Raw genomic sequence first — 18,124 nt, forward strand, 5'->3', positions numbered from 1 at the left:
CTCTCGGTTGTCTTGACAGGTGTGGTCTCGGTGGCTTAGGGACAACAGAAGCCCCAACTGCAGAGCACAGAGACCACATAGAGTGAACAAGTAGAGATGGTAATTACAAAAATGCCGTGAACAGAGGCAGAAAAATAAGGTAATGGCAGGAGAGTGATGTGGGGTCAAGGAGGGTTTTTTGTTTGTTTGTTTGTTTCCTTTTAAAACAAGAGATAAGAGAGTGTGCCTCTATATGGATGGAAATGGCACAAGCCTCTGGTACACAGGGATAATTTCTGGGAAGAGACGTTTTGGAGAGGAGCCAAGTGAAAACAGGGTCTGATAGGATGGGAAAATTGCAGATTGTCAGGCAATATTGAGTTTGCTCAATAAATTTAATGCTCACAAAAATCCTATGGGGTAGATTCTGTTGTTTTTCTTATTTCATAGATAGGAAATCTAAGGGCCAGCAGTGTGAAATACCTTGTCCAAGGTCATATTCAGGCAGGTACAGGAGCTAATGGTGACGTGACACAACATTCTGACCCCTGGTTTATCACAGGATCCAAGTGCAAGAGTATGGAGGGTGAAAAGTCAGAGAGAAGCTCGAGAGTCAACAGGGATACACCTAAAACCCAAGGCTTGCAATTCAGATCCTGGAGAAATGGAACAGCTCCAGTGGTTTATAAACATGGAGATTTTCAAGACTTTGTATATTGCAAAAAAAAAAAAAAAACCAAAAAACAAAAAACCCAAAAACAAAAAAACCCAAAACGTATCTGTTTGCAATGTTCTATGTTGATGCTTGGGTGTTTGCTTTGAGCCACATTTCCATTTCATATGCTTTTCTGTTTGTGTGTTACATTTCACAACAAAAGGTTTAGAAGGAAGCCTGAGCTGCCTTGTTGATGGTTGATAACATGTGACTATCTCCCCTCAAAATGTGGCCCAAGTCAGTAATTAAAAAACCTGGTCATCGAAACCACCTGGGAAAACTTCTAAAATGAAGATTCTCATCCAAGACCAGGGACTCAGAATTCCCCGGCACACAGCCCAGAACATGTATCATCGGAAAGCTCCCTGTGACTCTAATGCTCGGCTAAGTTTGGGAACTGCTCACCTCAAGCACACTAGGTTCAGTTAAAATCAATGTTTTCTGCAGTGTGGTTTCCTACGGTCTTTGGAGATGTTCAAAATATGCCTCCTGCCAGTCGGCTAATCAACTCAACAATGTCGTCTGTTCTCTTCTCCTGCCCCGTACCCTAAACCTGACCCTACCTATTTCTTTCTGATCTTTCCACTGCTTCATACATGGGATAAGAACATATATGCAAACACATGGTGTTTACCTTAAACACTGAATGATCATAAAACCGATCACGTCTCTTCTCTCATTCATCCCTCTCCCTTGACAACTCAGGGGAAAGACTCCATGCCACCCTGAGGAGAGAGCTTTATAGGGAGGTCGGAGCCATAGACAGTGGCACATACACTCATGTGGGAATTAAGCAGCTTCCTGACTGAGCTAAACCTAGCAGCGGATAGGGGGAAAATCCACCAAGAAGCCACAGCAGTGTACTGGTCAGGGAAGGAGAAACTGTCCACACTCATTTTTAATCCAGAGCCAGCTGACCATGGCCATTCCTGGAAAGGAAGGCAGAAATGCTCGGGTGGGGGTGGACATTTTAGAAGGTAAGAGCTGAAGTGGCCAAACCAGCCAGGGTTCATGATCAAGACTCACAGAGGCCCTAGAGGAGCCAGCTCTGGGAGTATTACTTTCCTTCATTCTCTAACCCAGAAAGAACACAATCAAAATACAGTTCCAAAAAAGAGAAAGAAAAGAAAGAAAGAAAGAAAGAAAGAGAAAAGAAAAAAAGTATAGCTCCATTTGCCACCGTTCCCCAAAAAGAAAGAAGAAAAAGAGCGTGAGTTTAAGACTTTGCTTTGCCATTTGAATCTCAGGAGTGCATAAGAAGTAGCAGTCAGAGCAGAGATGCTCTATTAAAGCCTGACTCATCCTTGGCAATTTATTGTGCCCCCCCTTCCTTGTGACACAGAGGAGTGAGGTGAGTAATCCTCTACGCAGCCAGAGAAAAATAGATCCCCAAATGCTTTCCATTATGCTAAAGGCCTGTGTCACCAGCTGCTGCGGCAGGGGGTGTGGTCACCATCCATTGCTGGGGAACTGTCACATCTTCTGACTCCCTCTCTCCAGGGCTATTTGTGGTTCTAAAAGTGCAAAAAGCAGGGACTAAAAACTGATCGGCAGAGAAGTCTAAAAGCCCTACTGAGGGTCTCATGAGAGCCTTTATATGCAGGAGTCCACAAGGCCACACAAAAAGAAAACAGTTGGATCCACTTTCTGCTGCTTGATGCTTCCCTGCCCCTTCCCCACAGGCATAAGAACTACCTCTTTTTCCCCCAGAGTAAAAATAGCTCCTATTTACTGATTGCCTGTTGCATGTCAGGCACTGAGCAAAGTATTTTCCTTGGGTTATGCAAACTAATTCATGTGTGTGTGTGCACACATGTGTGCATACATATACGAACACATACACCCTGAGGTGGGTACTAACAGAATCTCCTTTTACAGTAAATTTCCACAATTGGCCCCAGAATTACCTGGTTAATGCAGGACACAGACCCAGGCAGTCTTCAGAAGAGAAGAAAGCTCTAAACAAACACAACCATATTACATTACCTGCTTGGCTAAATGCAGTTATTTGAACAATGAACAAGAGAAGTAGAGGAAAAAATTTCTGTTGCTTCATTTATTTGTTTCATAGAGTCTCCAGGTCTTATCCCAGAGACTGGAATACTGATCAATAACCCCAGATGTCCTAAAAGCATTTTTTCTTACAAAAGGCCTTCTAAAAGGAGGAAATGGAGATGTGGTCATTGCCAGAGCTAGAGGCTTGCTAATAAAGCAGTAGTGGGTACAAATCACAGGTAATTACGTGAAGCTTCTTCCTCCCTTACAAAAACTTAAAAAGAAAAAAACCTGAAAGCCTCTATCTTCCTCTATGCGGCTCTAAAAACATATATTAATTTCCAATATATCAGAACCATACTTTCCCCTTCTGGAATTGACCACATTATCCTCCTACCCAGCTGGAGCTGTGCTAGGGAGAAAAATAAATGTTTGTCTCAATGGCATTTTCTTATTCAGCTAATTGATTTTTTTAAAAATAACAATAATGCTTGAACATCCAGCCGTCTAATTACTAGCAGCTTTTTATCTGCACTATCATTAACTTCACAGCTGCCTTGCCAGTGACAAGTGATACCACAGAGACATCAGCTGCAACACTTAGTTTCTGAAAGGAAGAACATGAAAAAGGCTTGACTCTCCCTCTGTCAAGGTCAGTGAGGGCTGCAGGCTGATTTCAGTAACACAAGTGCCCGACTTCAAATCAAGGAAACTGCATGTGGAACCATGTTGGGTGGAAGGAACCTTGAAGGGCATGTGGCTCAATGCATTTACAGTTGAGTCAATTTGAGGTCCAGAGAGGTTAAGTGACTTGCACAGGATTACACAGCTACCCACCTCCTGCACTGGAACTGAAGCCCAGGCCTCCTGATTCCTTAGCTATTTTTTAAAACATTTAAATTGAAGCATACTAACAGAGAAGTATATCTATCATGAATATACAACTTGAATTCAAGTATCTTGAAGTGAACACATCCATGAAACAACCACCCAAGTCCAGAAACAGACCACCTCAGAAGCCCCCCTGGTGTTCTCCTTCCATTCACTACAAACTCTCTCCTCCTCAAAGATAATCATGATGCTGACTTCTAACATCACAGATTACTTTGGCTTGGCCCTTGTTCTTTCAATAAAGAGCTGTTTTATTATGTGGCGTTTAGCTACTCAGGCCTAAAAAATAAATGTTTACTTGGAGCATATTAAATGATATATTAAGAAAGTATATGCCAAAAGTTTCAAAACCCCATACCATTAAGGAGTATGGGGTCTCCCTTGGGAGTGATGAAAACGTGATGTGAATTTTACCTCAATAAAAAGACCTCATCACTTAGGGCATATACATTTCACTGTATGTAAATTTAAACTAAATTGTAAAAATATCTTGACTCTTAAAGACAGCATCTCCCTAACAAAGGCTTATCAATACATTCCGTGTGTCTGCCCTACAAGCCTTAAGTTACCACCTTGGTGTTCTCCTTTGGCTCTCTTCTCTTCGTTGCAGTGCAATGTGACTTTTGCCCTCATCTCTCCACTAAACAGTCCCATATCTGGGTCATCTGGCCCAAGCCAATGGCCAGTTCTCTGTCCTCCTCTTACTTAATCTCAGTGTCAGCATTCAACCTAGATGACAACTCTCTTGTTCTCCAAACACTTGTCTAAGCTTCTGTGTCATCATGTTTGTCTGGTTTTCTTCTTACTTCACCAGCCGTTTCTCATTTCCCTTTGCTTCTTCTCCCATTGGTGCAGGCCCAGGGCTGTTTTTGATCATCAATCTTTTCCTCTTTAGTTGAGTGTCCTCCCCCAGTCCATCCATATGTCTATGACACGCAAATAACTATCTCTAACTTAAACATCTCTGCTGAATTCGAGGTGTGGCTAACCAACTGCCCACTTGACCTCTACTTGAATGTCCCACACAGTTAAGACAGAAGTATGGATTCTTTTCTACCCCAATTCAGATTTCTCCTTTTTGTAAATGACACCATCATCCACTTAACTGCTTGGACTAAAACTTGATCATTCTGCTTGCATCATCCCTTTCCTCACACCTCACTTGTAACCCATCAGTATATCCTACTGGCTCTGCCTCCAAAATGTATCCTAAATCCACCACCTGTCTCCATTTCCATCTTGGATACTCCAACCCTGGTCCAGGGTCCCTCCTTTATTTCTTGCCTGGACTACTGTGTTATCTCCCAATAGGCCTTTCTTCCTTCCCTCTTGTCTTCCCTTAGTCCAACCTTCACCCAACAATGGTAAATTCGATCCTCTTAACACTCCAGTGAGTGACCACTGCATTCAGAATAAAACCCAAACTCTCAGGTTAAGGAACTGCCTCAGCTTACCTGTCCAGTCTCTTCTTTCTTCACTTGTCCCTCACTCAGGACACTCCAGCCATACTCACTGCCTGTCTCCCGAATAGGCCAGTCTTATTCATATCTCAGGGACTTTACATTTGCTCTTTTTTTTTAACGTTTATTTTTGAGAGAGAGCAAGTGGGGGAGGGGCAGAGAGAGAGGAAGACAGAATCCCAATCAGGCTCTGTGCTGACAGCACAGCTGACGTGGGCCTCAAACTCAAGAACCGTGAGATCATGACATGAGCTGAAATCAAGAGTGGGATGCTTAGCCGACTGAGCTGCCCAGCTCCCCCACTCTTCTTTATGTGGGAGCATTCTTTCCTAGTCTTTGAATGGCTGCCTCTTATTATTATGACCTCATCTCAAATGTCACCACTTCCTTCAAGAGACCTTCCCTGGCTTCCCCGCTCATGATCCTATGTAATATTCTTGATTCTATCTATACCTGAACTTTTCTTATGTATTTATTGTTGATTTGTTTAATAGTGGTCTCTTCCTGCTGGAAGTTAAGTTCCTCAAAGGCAAGGTCTCAGTTGTATTCATGGTTTTATCCCCAGTGCTTGGAACAATATTTGGCAATAGAAAGCACTATATAAGTTGATTGGCTGGATCTCATCAATTTATCTGAGAAGATGGGAAAGCAAGTTATCATAATATGGTCTCCATTATTTATCATTTCAGGACACCAAGTTGCAAGTAACAGAAACCTAGTTTAGACTATCTTAAGCAATAGTAAAAGAGAAGACTAGGAGTAGGCCTGTCTTTAGGCATAGCTGGTACCAGAGACTCAAAATTATATTGCCAGAATTATTGCCTTTCAATCTCTCCTTACCTCTCTCTTAGCCCTGCTCTCCTTTGGATTGGTTCCACTTGGCAAGCCCTCTTCATGCAGTGGCTCCTGCCAGCTCTATGCTTAGGTTCTACATTGTACAGTTCAGCAGCCCCAGCAGAAAGACAGCTGCCTCTTCCAGCCTTTCCAGCAAAGATCTCAGAATTGACTTCCATTGGACCAACCTGGATTGTATGCCCATCCCTGAACCAATCACTGTGTCTAGAGGGAAGTAATATGCTAATTACTCAAGTAACCCACTCCTAGATGGGAGAGTGTGATTGGGAATTGGCATCACCTGGGCCCCATGGTTTGGGGGAAGAGGAGGATTGGCCTCCCCCAAAAAACTTCAGGGCTATCACCAGGGGGCAGAGATGAAAGTTGTGGGAGGAAAAAAAAAAAAAAAAGATGTCCATCACAATTCTTTTTGTTTCACAGAGCTGAAATTTTGCCAGTTCCAGAAGAAACTGTACTTTCAATGCTTAAGGAAGAAGAATGGTCTGGCTGCTGCCATCTTACAGGGCAGCCTGATGAGCTCATTCATTCACTGAATATTTACACTACACTGAGTACCTTATCTCACAAGGCCTTTGTGACACCTCCTACCCTGGAAGGGGTCATGCTTTGTCAGTCTCCTGTCAGCTGGTACTGAGTTTACTATGAAGGCCTGACCTCAGGACAGGAGGGTCAATGTCCTTGACTCTGGCCTCAAAGTTCCTGAGCCCTGGTCCATGAAGCCTTCATCTTTCTAGGTCTAATGTTTCTCTTTGCCTTGCGTCACTGTTAAGTCTTCCAGATTTTGCCCCTCAACTCATTTTGTTGGATTGCTCCTTCCTACCCACCCCTCTGAATTTGCCTTCTGACCAAGCCTGTTGCTACCCAAAGTCTGCCTTCACATCAGGCATTTCCCTCAGCAGGTGATTCCTCCCTTAATCTTCAGCAATGGGCATCACACAGAGGGAAGAGCTAGATGTGAGTTGATCCTCACCTACCTTGTGATTACCTTTCATACACTCACAGACTGATACTCAGTAGGTCATGTTTTCCCTTCTTCGAATTCCATTTATTTAGTAAAATAGAGTTTTCCTAACCCTTTCAGATTGTTACTCCCATTTGGTCCTCTGCAATTACGTGTCTTATGCTCTGTGGCTGAGATATGGTAATAAGAGCACTGTAGTTTTTCGTCTGAGTCATGAACTTGGGGACAAAGCATTCTTCATGATCCCACTTGTTATTTCCTTTTTCTTTAACTGCAGAAAGTCACTCTGGTGGTCAGGTGAATTCCTAAGCAGTGAGCCTTTGGCACAAGTGTTCCCATTCTAACCACTTATGTTGGTTGAACCCATCTACTTGCACAAACAGAAACAAAGTTTATTTCTCTACAGAGGCTGCTAACCTGATCCACAAAAGGCAGTTTTATTTCCACCAGAGTATAAAATCCATGATGACAGGGACTTTATTTAGTTACTACTTCATCTCCAGTACTTGGCATATATAGGTGCTCAATGACTGTGAATTCATTCATTCAACAAGTGCTTATTGAGCATTTACTAAAGAGGACATTGTGCCAGGTGATACCTGGGATTGAAGGAATACAAACAAGAGTATCTAGGAGAGTATTTCAGCCACAAGTAACAGAACTGTCTTAAACAGTGAGGCACTTATTAGTGCACATAAGTGGCAGTCCAAATTTCAATGAACTCAGGTTTGCTTGATCTACCACCAAGGATCCAGGTTTTTTCACAGCTTCATCCTAAGACTTGTTCCCTCTGGAGGAGAGGGAGAGGAGAGTGAGAAAGAGCACAGAGTGGCTGCCAGTAACAACTAGTGTAACAGCAGGAAAAAGTAAAGCTTCCTACAAGAGAAAGACCCTTCCCAGAAGTCTTCAGCCTTCCTCTTGCTTCTCTCAGAGGCTACAGTTGGGTCACATGCCTATTCCTGAATCATGGATTTAGCTTCAGATTATTCAGCCCCTGACCTCACACTTAAGGTGATGGGGGCTTCCTCTGAAGCAAGGGAACTATGTTGAGGAAGGGTGACTCTGAGCACAAGGAGGTTCTGTAAGAAATAAAGGGGGTAGGAGCTAGTGACCTGGAGATGGGGTCAGGGGCAGCCATCACAAGATTTCTGATGCAAATCTAGAGTCTATATACAGACAGCCCCCAAGTTACGATGGTGTGACTTATGATTTTTCAACTTTTCAACGGTGTGAAAGCAACATGCATTCTGTAGAAACCATACTTTGAATTTTGATCTTTTCCCAGGTTAGCCATATACCATACCATCTCTCATGATGCCATCAGCCATGTGGTGATGAAAATAAACAGCTGCTACACTTGTAATCAATCTGTACCCATACAACCATTCTTTTTTTCACTTTCAGTATGGTATTCAATAAATGACATGAGATATTCAACACTTCATTATAAAATACACTTGTGTTAGATGATTTTGCCCAACAATAGGCTAATGTAGGTGTTCTGAGCGTGTTTAAGATAGACTAGACTAAGCGGTGGTGTTCTGTAGGTTAGGTATATTAAATGCATTTTCTACTTGCGATATTTTCAACTTACAATGGATTTACTGGGATGTAGTAACGCCACCATAACTTGAGGAAGATCTGTAATTTCACCTAAGTAGCAATTCTGATTCAGAAGGTCTGTTATGGGGCCTGAACATTGGTAATGTCTTAGAAGCTGCACGCGCGATTCTGATACCCAGCCTACATAGCACACCAGTGCCGTAAGCTAAGCACTTCCATCCCATAAGTGTACAAATAAGAATACAGCACGGTCCCTACCCTGGAAAGCCTACACCAAATGTTGTATAAGAGATTTTGGCATATGTGCCAGAGCAGTTCAGGGGAAGAAAAGCTCCCTCTGAGCCAGTAAGTTGGGAAAAGTTCCTGAGAGAAAGGGGGACCTCCAAGGATGAATAAGACTTGAATAGAGAACCCAGGGAAACCATGTAGTCAGAAGGGCACAGCATGAGCTGGGGTGGAAAAAGCTGGTACACGTGTCAATTCATGTCTCATGTTTGTCAGAGGACAGGCTGATCTCTTCATTGCTGCCTCGTTGGTACGTGAGAAAGGGAAGTTTTCTCATCTTGAACCCATAATTGGAGAAACTGAGGTTTGTTTCCAAAACTCGGTGAATCAGTGCTATCAGATATTCCTGATACTTTGCTGGAACTATTCACCAAGCTTCCTCTTTGAGCACAAAGGGGATTTTAAGAGGCAATGATTGGGGCTTTCACATATTTGTTTTAAAAATCAGAATCACTGGGTGGAAAAACCCTATGAGATCACCTCTCTGCTCTACCTGACCTCTGTGAGGGAGAAACAATGATCTTCTTAGAGACGGGAGATATATCAATTCCTCCTCAAAGCAAACTAAGATAAACCCAATCAAATCCAGCTAGGCTGCAAAAGTGATCGGGAGGAAAGTTAGAAATAACCTGGAGAATATGGAGGAAATTTGTAAATTGGCTGGCAGGTGGATTACATTTAAAGATGCAATTAATGACAGATTCAGAATAGAGTTTCCTTTTAGTGAGTCTGTTAACTCCCAGGCAAGAGGCTTGGTGGTTAGCTGATAGCACAGAAGGTGAGTCATGCAGCACTGGCTGGCTCAGCTAGGCTGGGACAAATGTCACCCACTCATTTTGATGGATGCACCCCATGCATAGAAATATGTGGAAAGATATTGATTTTTTTTTAACTCTACCATTACTCACTGTTCTTGACAACTTATTTTTCCTTCTTTGGTATATCTTTGTTGTTGATACTTCTGCTGCATCTGAATTGCTTTTTAGTGAACTTTAAAGGGATCTCTGTCATCCTAAAGGAGTTTCTGAGAGGTAGAGAGTTGGCAACAGACTTGCTGTGTGTGGCTTGGGTTGGACATTCTGGAGGAATATTGCCTCTCCCAGGTTTCAAGAACCCTCCCTATGTTATCTGTTAAGTGTGTTCAGAGCAAGAACACTAAGTAAATCAAGAGGTGTCTACAGAAAATACTAATCTGGTCATTAGCTTCAGCAATGAAAACACCCAAAATATGTGCATATTTTTCAAGTAGGGGACATACTATAAACTTTGTAAGAGAATAATTTTTTCTGGAAGCTCCTAGAAGGAGAACAGTAGGCCACCGAGAAGAGGACTGGTATAAAGCAGCAAGAGCAGAGGTGAGTTCTGGCTTGCCCACTTTCCAGTCCTTTACCCAGCCAGCTCTGGCAAATGGAAGGTGAGCAGAAGCAAAGAGCAGCTGATGTAGGGGTGTGGCAGGAGCAAAGGCCTCTCTACAAAGTTACGGGTGACTCACACCTGTACAGCTGTGAGAGTCCAACCATTCTGCGGGTCCTGGCTTTCCCAGTTTGAGCTGGTCTCTATGTTCAGAGAGAACCATCTCCCTACATGGTGGATCTGAAATCAGTAACTGCTGATGAGCTGAAAAGGACTGCAAACAAAAGATAATATTTTGGAGAAATTTAGACCTTGTTTTGGCAAATGAGTTGCTAAAACCCATTTTAGATAGACTCATAAAAGGGCCTACTAAATCTAGCTCAGAAGCAAAGGCCCTAGGAATATGAATGGTGGGCATGAGTACTATTCCATAAAAAGTGGTATAAAAAGCAAATAAGGGTAGTCTACCACCTACAGTTGAAAAGAATCCAAAAATAATTTCACTGAAAAAGACTGCCCTCCCAATTTAAGCCAGCTGGTCTACCCAAGTGCTAATGATCATACAAGAGCACTGATCATACCCAGTGCTCATCCCAACAAGTGTCCTGCTTAGTGCCCCTCACCCCTTTAGTCCTTCCCCTCATCCAACACCCCTCCAGCAACCCTGTTTGTTCTCTGTATTTAAGAGTCTCTTATAGTTTGTCTTCTTCTCTGTTTTTATATTATTTTTGCTTCCCTTCCCTTATGTTCATCTGTTTTGTATCTTAAATTCCACATATGAGTGAAATCATATATTTGTCTTTCTCTGACTGACTTATTTCACTTAGCATAATACACTCTAGTTACATCCACGTTGTTGAAAATGGCACGATTTCATTCTTTTTGATTGCCGAATAATACTCCATTGTATATATATATACAACATCTTCTTTATTCATTCATCAGTCGATGGACATACTTTGGGTTCTTCCCATACTTTGGCCATTGTTGATAGGGCTGCTATAAATATTGGGATGAACATGCCCCTTTGAGACAGCACTTCTGTATTTTTTGGATACTTGGTAGTGCAATTGCTGGGTCATAGGGTAGTTTTATTTTTAATTTTTTGAGGAACCTCCATACTGTTTTCCAGAGTGGCTGCACCAGTTTTTATCCCTTATAATAGCTAGTTTAAAAGAACTGTGTCCTAATTCTGATTTTTGCTCATCTTAGGATCAATTTCCATCTATTGTCTTTTCTCTTGATTATGGGTCACATTTTTCTGCTTTTTTGCTTATCTAGTAATTTTGTATTGTGCTTGCACATTGTAAATGGCACATTATAGAGACTATGGTTTTTGAGGTTATGGTATAGAGACTAAGCTTTGAATTTTTTATTTTACTAAAGTGCTAACTTGGTTACTAAATTTTCTCCTCTATGATTAAAATTTCCATTCAGTTCTTTCGTCATTTGTTGGACTGACTGAAGTCTGCCCCCACATGTGTGTAGTTCAGAGATCAGCCAGAGCTTGGGAAAACTTAATGCACAGAATCTGGAACCTCTCCTCTGCAATTCTCTCCTTTCTAGGGTATTCCACTACCACTGCCATTTTCCAGTTGCTGTGATAGCCTCAAACTCTGTCTGCTAATTCCTCAAATAAATTCATCAAAACTGTGGGTTTCTATCCATATTCTAAGTGCCCCAGCATGACATTTTCTGGTGCTTGCCCTGAGGCAAAAAGCTATTTAAAAAACAAACAAACAGTAACTCATCTAGTGCCATTCTCTTCTCCTAAGTGTCAACTCTTCTCTAGTTTCTAGTTTGGTTTCTCTTTAATGCCTTTAGGTAATTTTTTTCATCCAGAGTTTATAATTCCTATTTGCAAAAGGGTTAATCCAATATAAACTATTCTGCTATTAACAGACGTGAAATTCCAGGTGCCCAACAAATATTTCTTAAATAGGGGCAGCAGCGTGGCTCACTCAATTAAGCATCGGACTTTCGTTCAGGTCATGATCTCAAGGTTTGTGAGTTCGAGCCCCACGTCAGGTGAGCTCAAGCCCCACTTTGGGTGAGCACAAGCCCCACATTGCATGGGCTTGAGCCCTGCTCAGGCCATGATTTAACAGTTTGTGAGTTTGAGCCCTGCTTTGGGTGAGCTCAAGTTCAGAATCAGGTGAGCCCGAGCCCCATTTCGGGTGAGCACAAGCCCCGCTTCAGGTAAGCCCCGCTTATCTCTCTCTCTCTCTCTGCAACTTGTGGAATTCTCTCTCACCCTTTCTCTCTGCCCCTTGCTTACTTGTGCCCTCTCTCAAAACAAAACAATTTCTTAAATAAATTCAAGTCCCTACTTACATCTCCATGTTGATCTTTAAAATACTATCACTTAACCTAGTCCAAATTAAACTCTTGGTTCACTCTCTCACACTTCTAACAAACCTGCTCCTGCCCAAAGCTACTTTATTTTATATACATATGTATACAAATGTATATATATATATATATATATATATATATATATATATATATATATGTATACACATAGGTATATATATGTATATATGTGCATATATACATATGTATGTATATATGTATATATATACATATATATATATATATATATATATATATGAAATGACTATCATCCATAAAGTCAGAAAGGTCCTCTAAATTTTAAAGACAGAGTCACTCTGCAGTCCCTCTACTCAATCTTTGCAACATTTGACACCTTCCTTATGACATTATTTTCTCTTGGATTTCCTCCCTTTAGCTGGTGGGACCTTGGTCTATTTTACAAGCTCTTGTTCGAATGGAGCTTATGTTCTAGAAAGGATATATCTATATCTATATCTATATCTATATCTATATCTATATCTATATCTATATCTATATCCTTCCTGGCATTTCCACTTAAATGTACAATAGGCCTTTCAAACTCAATATGTCCCAAACTGGAACACTCTCACTCCAGAGCCTCTGCACTTGCTGTTCCTTCTGCATGGAATGATCTTCCACCAAATATCCACAGGCTCACAATTCTTACTCCCTTCATGTGTCAGCCCCAAAGTCAATTTTTAATTGAGGCTCTCCTGACCTTTCGCTATACAACAAATACAACTGGTCCCTTCCTTTGGCACATGTATCCCCTTACTTTCCTTTATTTTCCTCCATGGAATTTATCACCATGTAAATATTATAGTTCTATTTTTTATTTTTATTATTATTATTATTTTAAATTTTTTAACGTTTATTTATTTTTGAGACAGAGAGAGACAGAGCATGAACGGGGGAGGGTCAAAGAGAGAGGGAGACACAGAATCTGAAACAGGCTCCAGGCTTTGAGCTGTCAGCACAGAGCCCGACGCGGGGCTCGAACTCACGGACCGCAAGATCATGACCTGAGCTGAAGTCGGCCGCTTAACCAACTGAGCCACCCAGGCGTCCCTAGTTCTATTTTTTAAACCGTTGCTGTCAGTCTCCCCTCACGGGAATGTTAGCTCCGTGAGGGCAAGGCCTTATCACTGCTGAATCCCTAGCACTGAGAAAAGCGCCTAGCATCCAGTAGGGGTTCAATAAATATTTGTTAAGTAAATGTTGAGACTGAGAAGAAGCAGAGGTGAATTAGGAACACTAGCATTCACAAGCTGGGAGGTAGAACAAGAGCCATGAAAACAGACTAGCAGCCAAAGGAAGGAAATGCAAGAGACAATAATGTCACAGAAGGCAAAAGAGGAGTTTTCCAAGGAAGGTGCCAAATATTGCAAAGATCAAGTGAGGCAAGAACTGCTGAGTGGCTCCCTCTCTTTGAGGGTTACAGGGCCTTGGTGACTTTATGGATAAGAGTGATTTCAGTGATGTGGTGAAAGAGAAAACCAGACCACAGTGGGATGGAGTAGCAGCAAATAGAAACACAGGTCAAAGGCTGGGAGAAAGAGCATGTAGGGAAGCAAGGCTGGAGCTGCAGGGATGAGGGGTTAAATGACAGAGGGAAGTTGAGGAGAAATGAGCCCAGCTCAGCCCAGCTGGAGGGATTTGCCTCCGGCAGAAGAAAGATCTCACCCTTTGACTCCGAGATGCAAGGAAGGAGGAGAAGATGGGTTTGTTTGTTTGATGTTGTCAGGCTGGTACATACACCCACAGTCATACAGATTATGTCCCGTATGAGGACCACTGACTGAAGGGGGGCATTTGGCTCCAAAGTTATAAGCCCTGATGTGGGGCTGTGTTGGCATCTTCTAGTAATGTGGTATCCAAGCCACGCCTGTGAGGTGTTGGGTACATTTTCCTAAGGTTTACAAAGGAGGCCTTGAGAGAACTTACATATTTTAAAATAAATAAATGTATATGTTAAATATTACAGATGTAGTGGAAAGCCTCCTGCGTACTACTCTCTGATCCCAATGGCCCTTTCTTCTTCCCCAGATAAAAACACCATCCTGAATTTGGTAGTTTTCATTCCCATGCATGGTCTTACACTTTTACTATACATGTGTTCCCGTAAACAACATATTTTTGCATGACTTTAAAATTTGTGTAAGTGGCCTCCTGCTATACATATTACTCTGTAATTTATTTTTGCTGAACATTGTTTTTGACATTTATCCATGTTGATACATGTACCTCTAGTTTGTTTTTACTAATTTCATGAATATTTATTCATCCCCTAATTTTTTTTCTCCATTTCTTTGTTAGTGGACATTCAGATTGTTATGTTTAAGGTTTCTGTTTTTAAAATCAAAGCTGTAATACATTTTATGTGTCTCCTTATTACATATCGAGAGCTTCTCAGGGAGTGGAATTGCTGGCTTGGGAGAGGTGCCCATTCACTCTCCACATGGATAGAACCACATGTACTCCCATCAGCTGTGCATAGTGTTACCACTGTCTGGGCTTTTTCCAGTCTTTTAAATTTTCTCCCACTTAATGGGTTACAGTTTTTGTTGACATACGCCTGACCCTGATTATGCATAAGTTTGAGTATCTCCCATATGTTTATTGGTAATTTGGGATTCTTTCTTTTGTAAATTGTTTGTTCGTATCTTTTCCTCTATCTTCTTCTCCTCATTATTTTCACCATTCCATTAGGCTGTTTTCTTAATGATTATGTATCATGTATAGTGTGGTTTTTGTTTTTGTTTTGTTTTTTAAATTCTGGTTACTGATTCTTTTATTTATTTATTTATTTTATTTAAAAAAAATTTTTTTTTAACATTTATTTATTTTTGAGACAGAGAGAGACAGAGCATGAACGGGGGAGGGGCAGAGAGAGAGGGAGACACAGAATCTGAAACAGGCTCCAGGCTCTGAGCCATCAGCCCAGAGCCTGACTCGGGGCTCGAACTCACGGACCGCGAGATCGTGACCTGAGCCGAAGTCGGACGCTCAACCGACTGAGCCACTCAGGCGCCCCATCTGGTTACTGATTCTTAAATGCAAATATCTTCTTGTGCTTTGTGGCTTGCCTAATTTTTTGGTTATATACATTATTTATATTTTAATACAGTCATATTTTTTCAATCTTTCCAAGGATGAGTCAACACAAATAATTTTTAGGTGTATGTGCTGGAGGGGGGAGCTATCAAAGGAAATTTATGCTAGATGACCTTTCTTTTCTCTGCAAAGTAAAAGAAGTCAATTTTGAAGAGATAAAACTGGAGTCCCTGAGGTTCCTCCTATAGCTGACATGTATTAATTGAATCCACAACAAATGCCTAGATCTAGGAGTTGACTGAGGGGGGGTGAGGAGAGGGGATGAGATGGGATTTCATGCATGGAATCCTGCTTTACAGGAGCTTACCATCAGAGGACTAATACAGGTTAGACTGTGTAACCCAGGTATACTTCCTTAAAAACTCAGAGAAAGGAGAGATGGGGGTAGGATCAAGTTAATTGTCTATGGACTGGATTAATCAGGAAAGACCATATGTCAACTTTCTTTCTTTTTTTTTTTTAACATTTATTTTTGAGAAAGAGAGAGACAGAGACAGAGACAGAGTGTGAGTTGGGAAGGGGCAGAGAGTGAGGCCCAGAATCTGAAGCAGGCTCTAGGCTCTGAACTATCAGCCCACAGCCTGACGCAGGGCTTGAACACATGAACCGTTTGATCATGACCCAGGCCGAAGTCGGACTCTGAACTGACTGATCCACCCAGGCATCCCATATATGTCAACTTTCTTGACTCCCCATAAACCTAAGAAGCACAAAGTCCCAGGGCCACAAGGAAACATAGATAAGGAAATGCAGGCTGACCCAAGTTAAGGTCTCTGAGCTAGTGAGAGGCAGAATGCACACTAGAACTACAGATCCTGGGTCCAATGTACTATTCCACCTGCCAGTCAAGCATGTTGACATGCCTTCCTTTGGATCATAAAACAGGGGTCGGAGAGTGATGCAAAGCAAAAGCCAAGTAAAACGAAACAAATTCAATTACAGCCAGAAGAGGCCCAAGACCATTTAATCTGGGCTCACAAACTGTTACAGGCAGCTATTATAGTCACACAACTTGTTTGTCTCATGATGATGCAGGGAGCTATGTATCCTTTTTTTTTTTTTTTTTTTTTTTTTTTTTACGTTGGGACAGAAAAGTGACCTAACCTGGGCACTTTACAAGTCATAGCAAAAGAAAGTCAAAAAACATGGGCTCCACATTCAATACTTCTGCCTTCCTAAACCACAAGATGAATGGCCACATATATCTGTAAATTATAGTCCCTTTCTTGTCATACTTACATTAGTTTTATTCTTCCATTGACTATCAGGTTAACTGGTTCTAATTCCCTCTGCCTGTGGAGAAAGCAACAAATTAGGCAGCTAATCAGTAATGCTAAAAAAATAAACCAGAGATACATGGATTAAATTGCTCATCATCAAGCTATTACAGTCCTGTTTTTTCCTATCTATATCCTTATCAGCAAACGTGAATGTAAAAATCACTTTCAATTGCCTGCAGACACACCATTAATTAGGATCAATTAAAAGTTCTCTCCAACCAGAAAATGCTTCAAAACCTTGATTCCTTAGTAGTAATAGCCTTATGAAGAAACTAGTGTCATGTGGTTATATGCCCATGTCAGAGAAATATCATAATGCTAATTACAAGAAATCTTTAGAATATTCTCCAAAGTCAAATATAATGTTCACTGCTGTCAAAAGTTTGCTTCTTCTATGTTCTCAAGGAGATGGAATTCTATTAGTGCCAGACACACCTTGCCCCTTCCATATGATTCCTAAAGGAGCTGTTCTTTTTTTTTTTTTTAAGTTTTATTTATTTATCTATTTTGAGAGAGACAGAGACAGCACAAGTAGGGAAGGGTTAGAGAGATAGAGAGTGAGACAGAGAATCCCAAGCAGCCTCTGCGCAGTCAGCATAGAGCCCAATGCGGAGCTTGAACCCACAGATCTGCGAGATCATGACCTGAACAGAAACTAAGAGTCGGATGTTTAATCAACTGAGCCACCCAGATGCCCCAAGGAGCTCTACTCTAAACACCAGTAGTCTAGGGTGTTCTTACTATATGTAAAAATACTAAAGGAAGCAGATGAGGGAAGCAAGAAGCCCTGTCTGAGAAAGGTGGTGAGCAGTCACAATGCCCCTTCGAAACTGGATCTTTTTTTATATATATAATTTTTTTTAATGCTTATTTATTTTTGAGAGTCAGAGAGAGACAGAGCACGAGTGGGGGAGGAGCAGACAGAGGGGGAAATACAGAATCTGAAGCAGGCTCCAGGTTCTGAGCTGTCAGCACAGAGCCTGACATGGGGCTCAAACTCATGGACTGAGAGATCATGACCTGAGCGGAGGTCAGACGCTCAACCAGCTGAGCCACCCAGAGCTTGGAGCCTACTTTTGGATTCTGTGTCTCCCTTTCTCTCTGCCCCTCCCCTGCTCGTGCTCTGTCTCTCTCTCAAGGATAAACATTAAAAAAATTAAAAAAAAAAAAAAAGATATTCTTCCAAACAGGGAAGTGAGGAAAAGCATGCGACATAGAACAGAACCTAGGAGCAAAGCAGTAAGGCATGAAAGAGCAAGGTAAGTTTGTACCTGGAACGTGTGGTCAGTGCTCAGGACGTGAAGCAGGCTGTGACCAT

General features: G+C 41.6%; 1 protein-coding gene across 6 annotated transcripts in view; it reads right to left on the reverse strand.

The window, feature by feature from the left end:
- Nucleotides 1–18,124, reverse strand: part of LOC132684919 (protein FAM136A-like) — a 36,655-nt gene that overhangs the window by 5,383 nt on the left and 13,148 nt on the right. For all 6 annotated transcript variants that reach the window (XM_078434820.2, XM_078434822.2, XM_078434821.2 and 3 more), the window contains 2 exons: nucleotides 16,766–16,819; nucleotides 5,881–6,099 (listed from right to left, as the gene is read on the reverse strand). In XM_078434820.2, coding sequence (XP_078290946.1) covers nucleotides 5,881–6,099; nucleotides 16,766–16,819 — 273 coding nt within the window. The remainder of the gene's footprint in view (nucleotides 1–5,880; nucleotides 6,100–16,765; nucleotides 16,820–18,124) is intronic.

Source organism: Panthera onca, chromosome D2, assembly GCF_046562875.1.
Source record: "Panthera onca isolate mPanOnc1 chromosome D2, mPanOnc1 haplotype 2, whole genome shotgun sequence".
NCBI lineage: Eukaryota > Metazoa > Chordata > Mammalia > Carnivora > Felidae > Panthera > Panthera onca.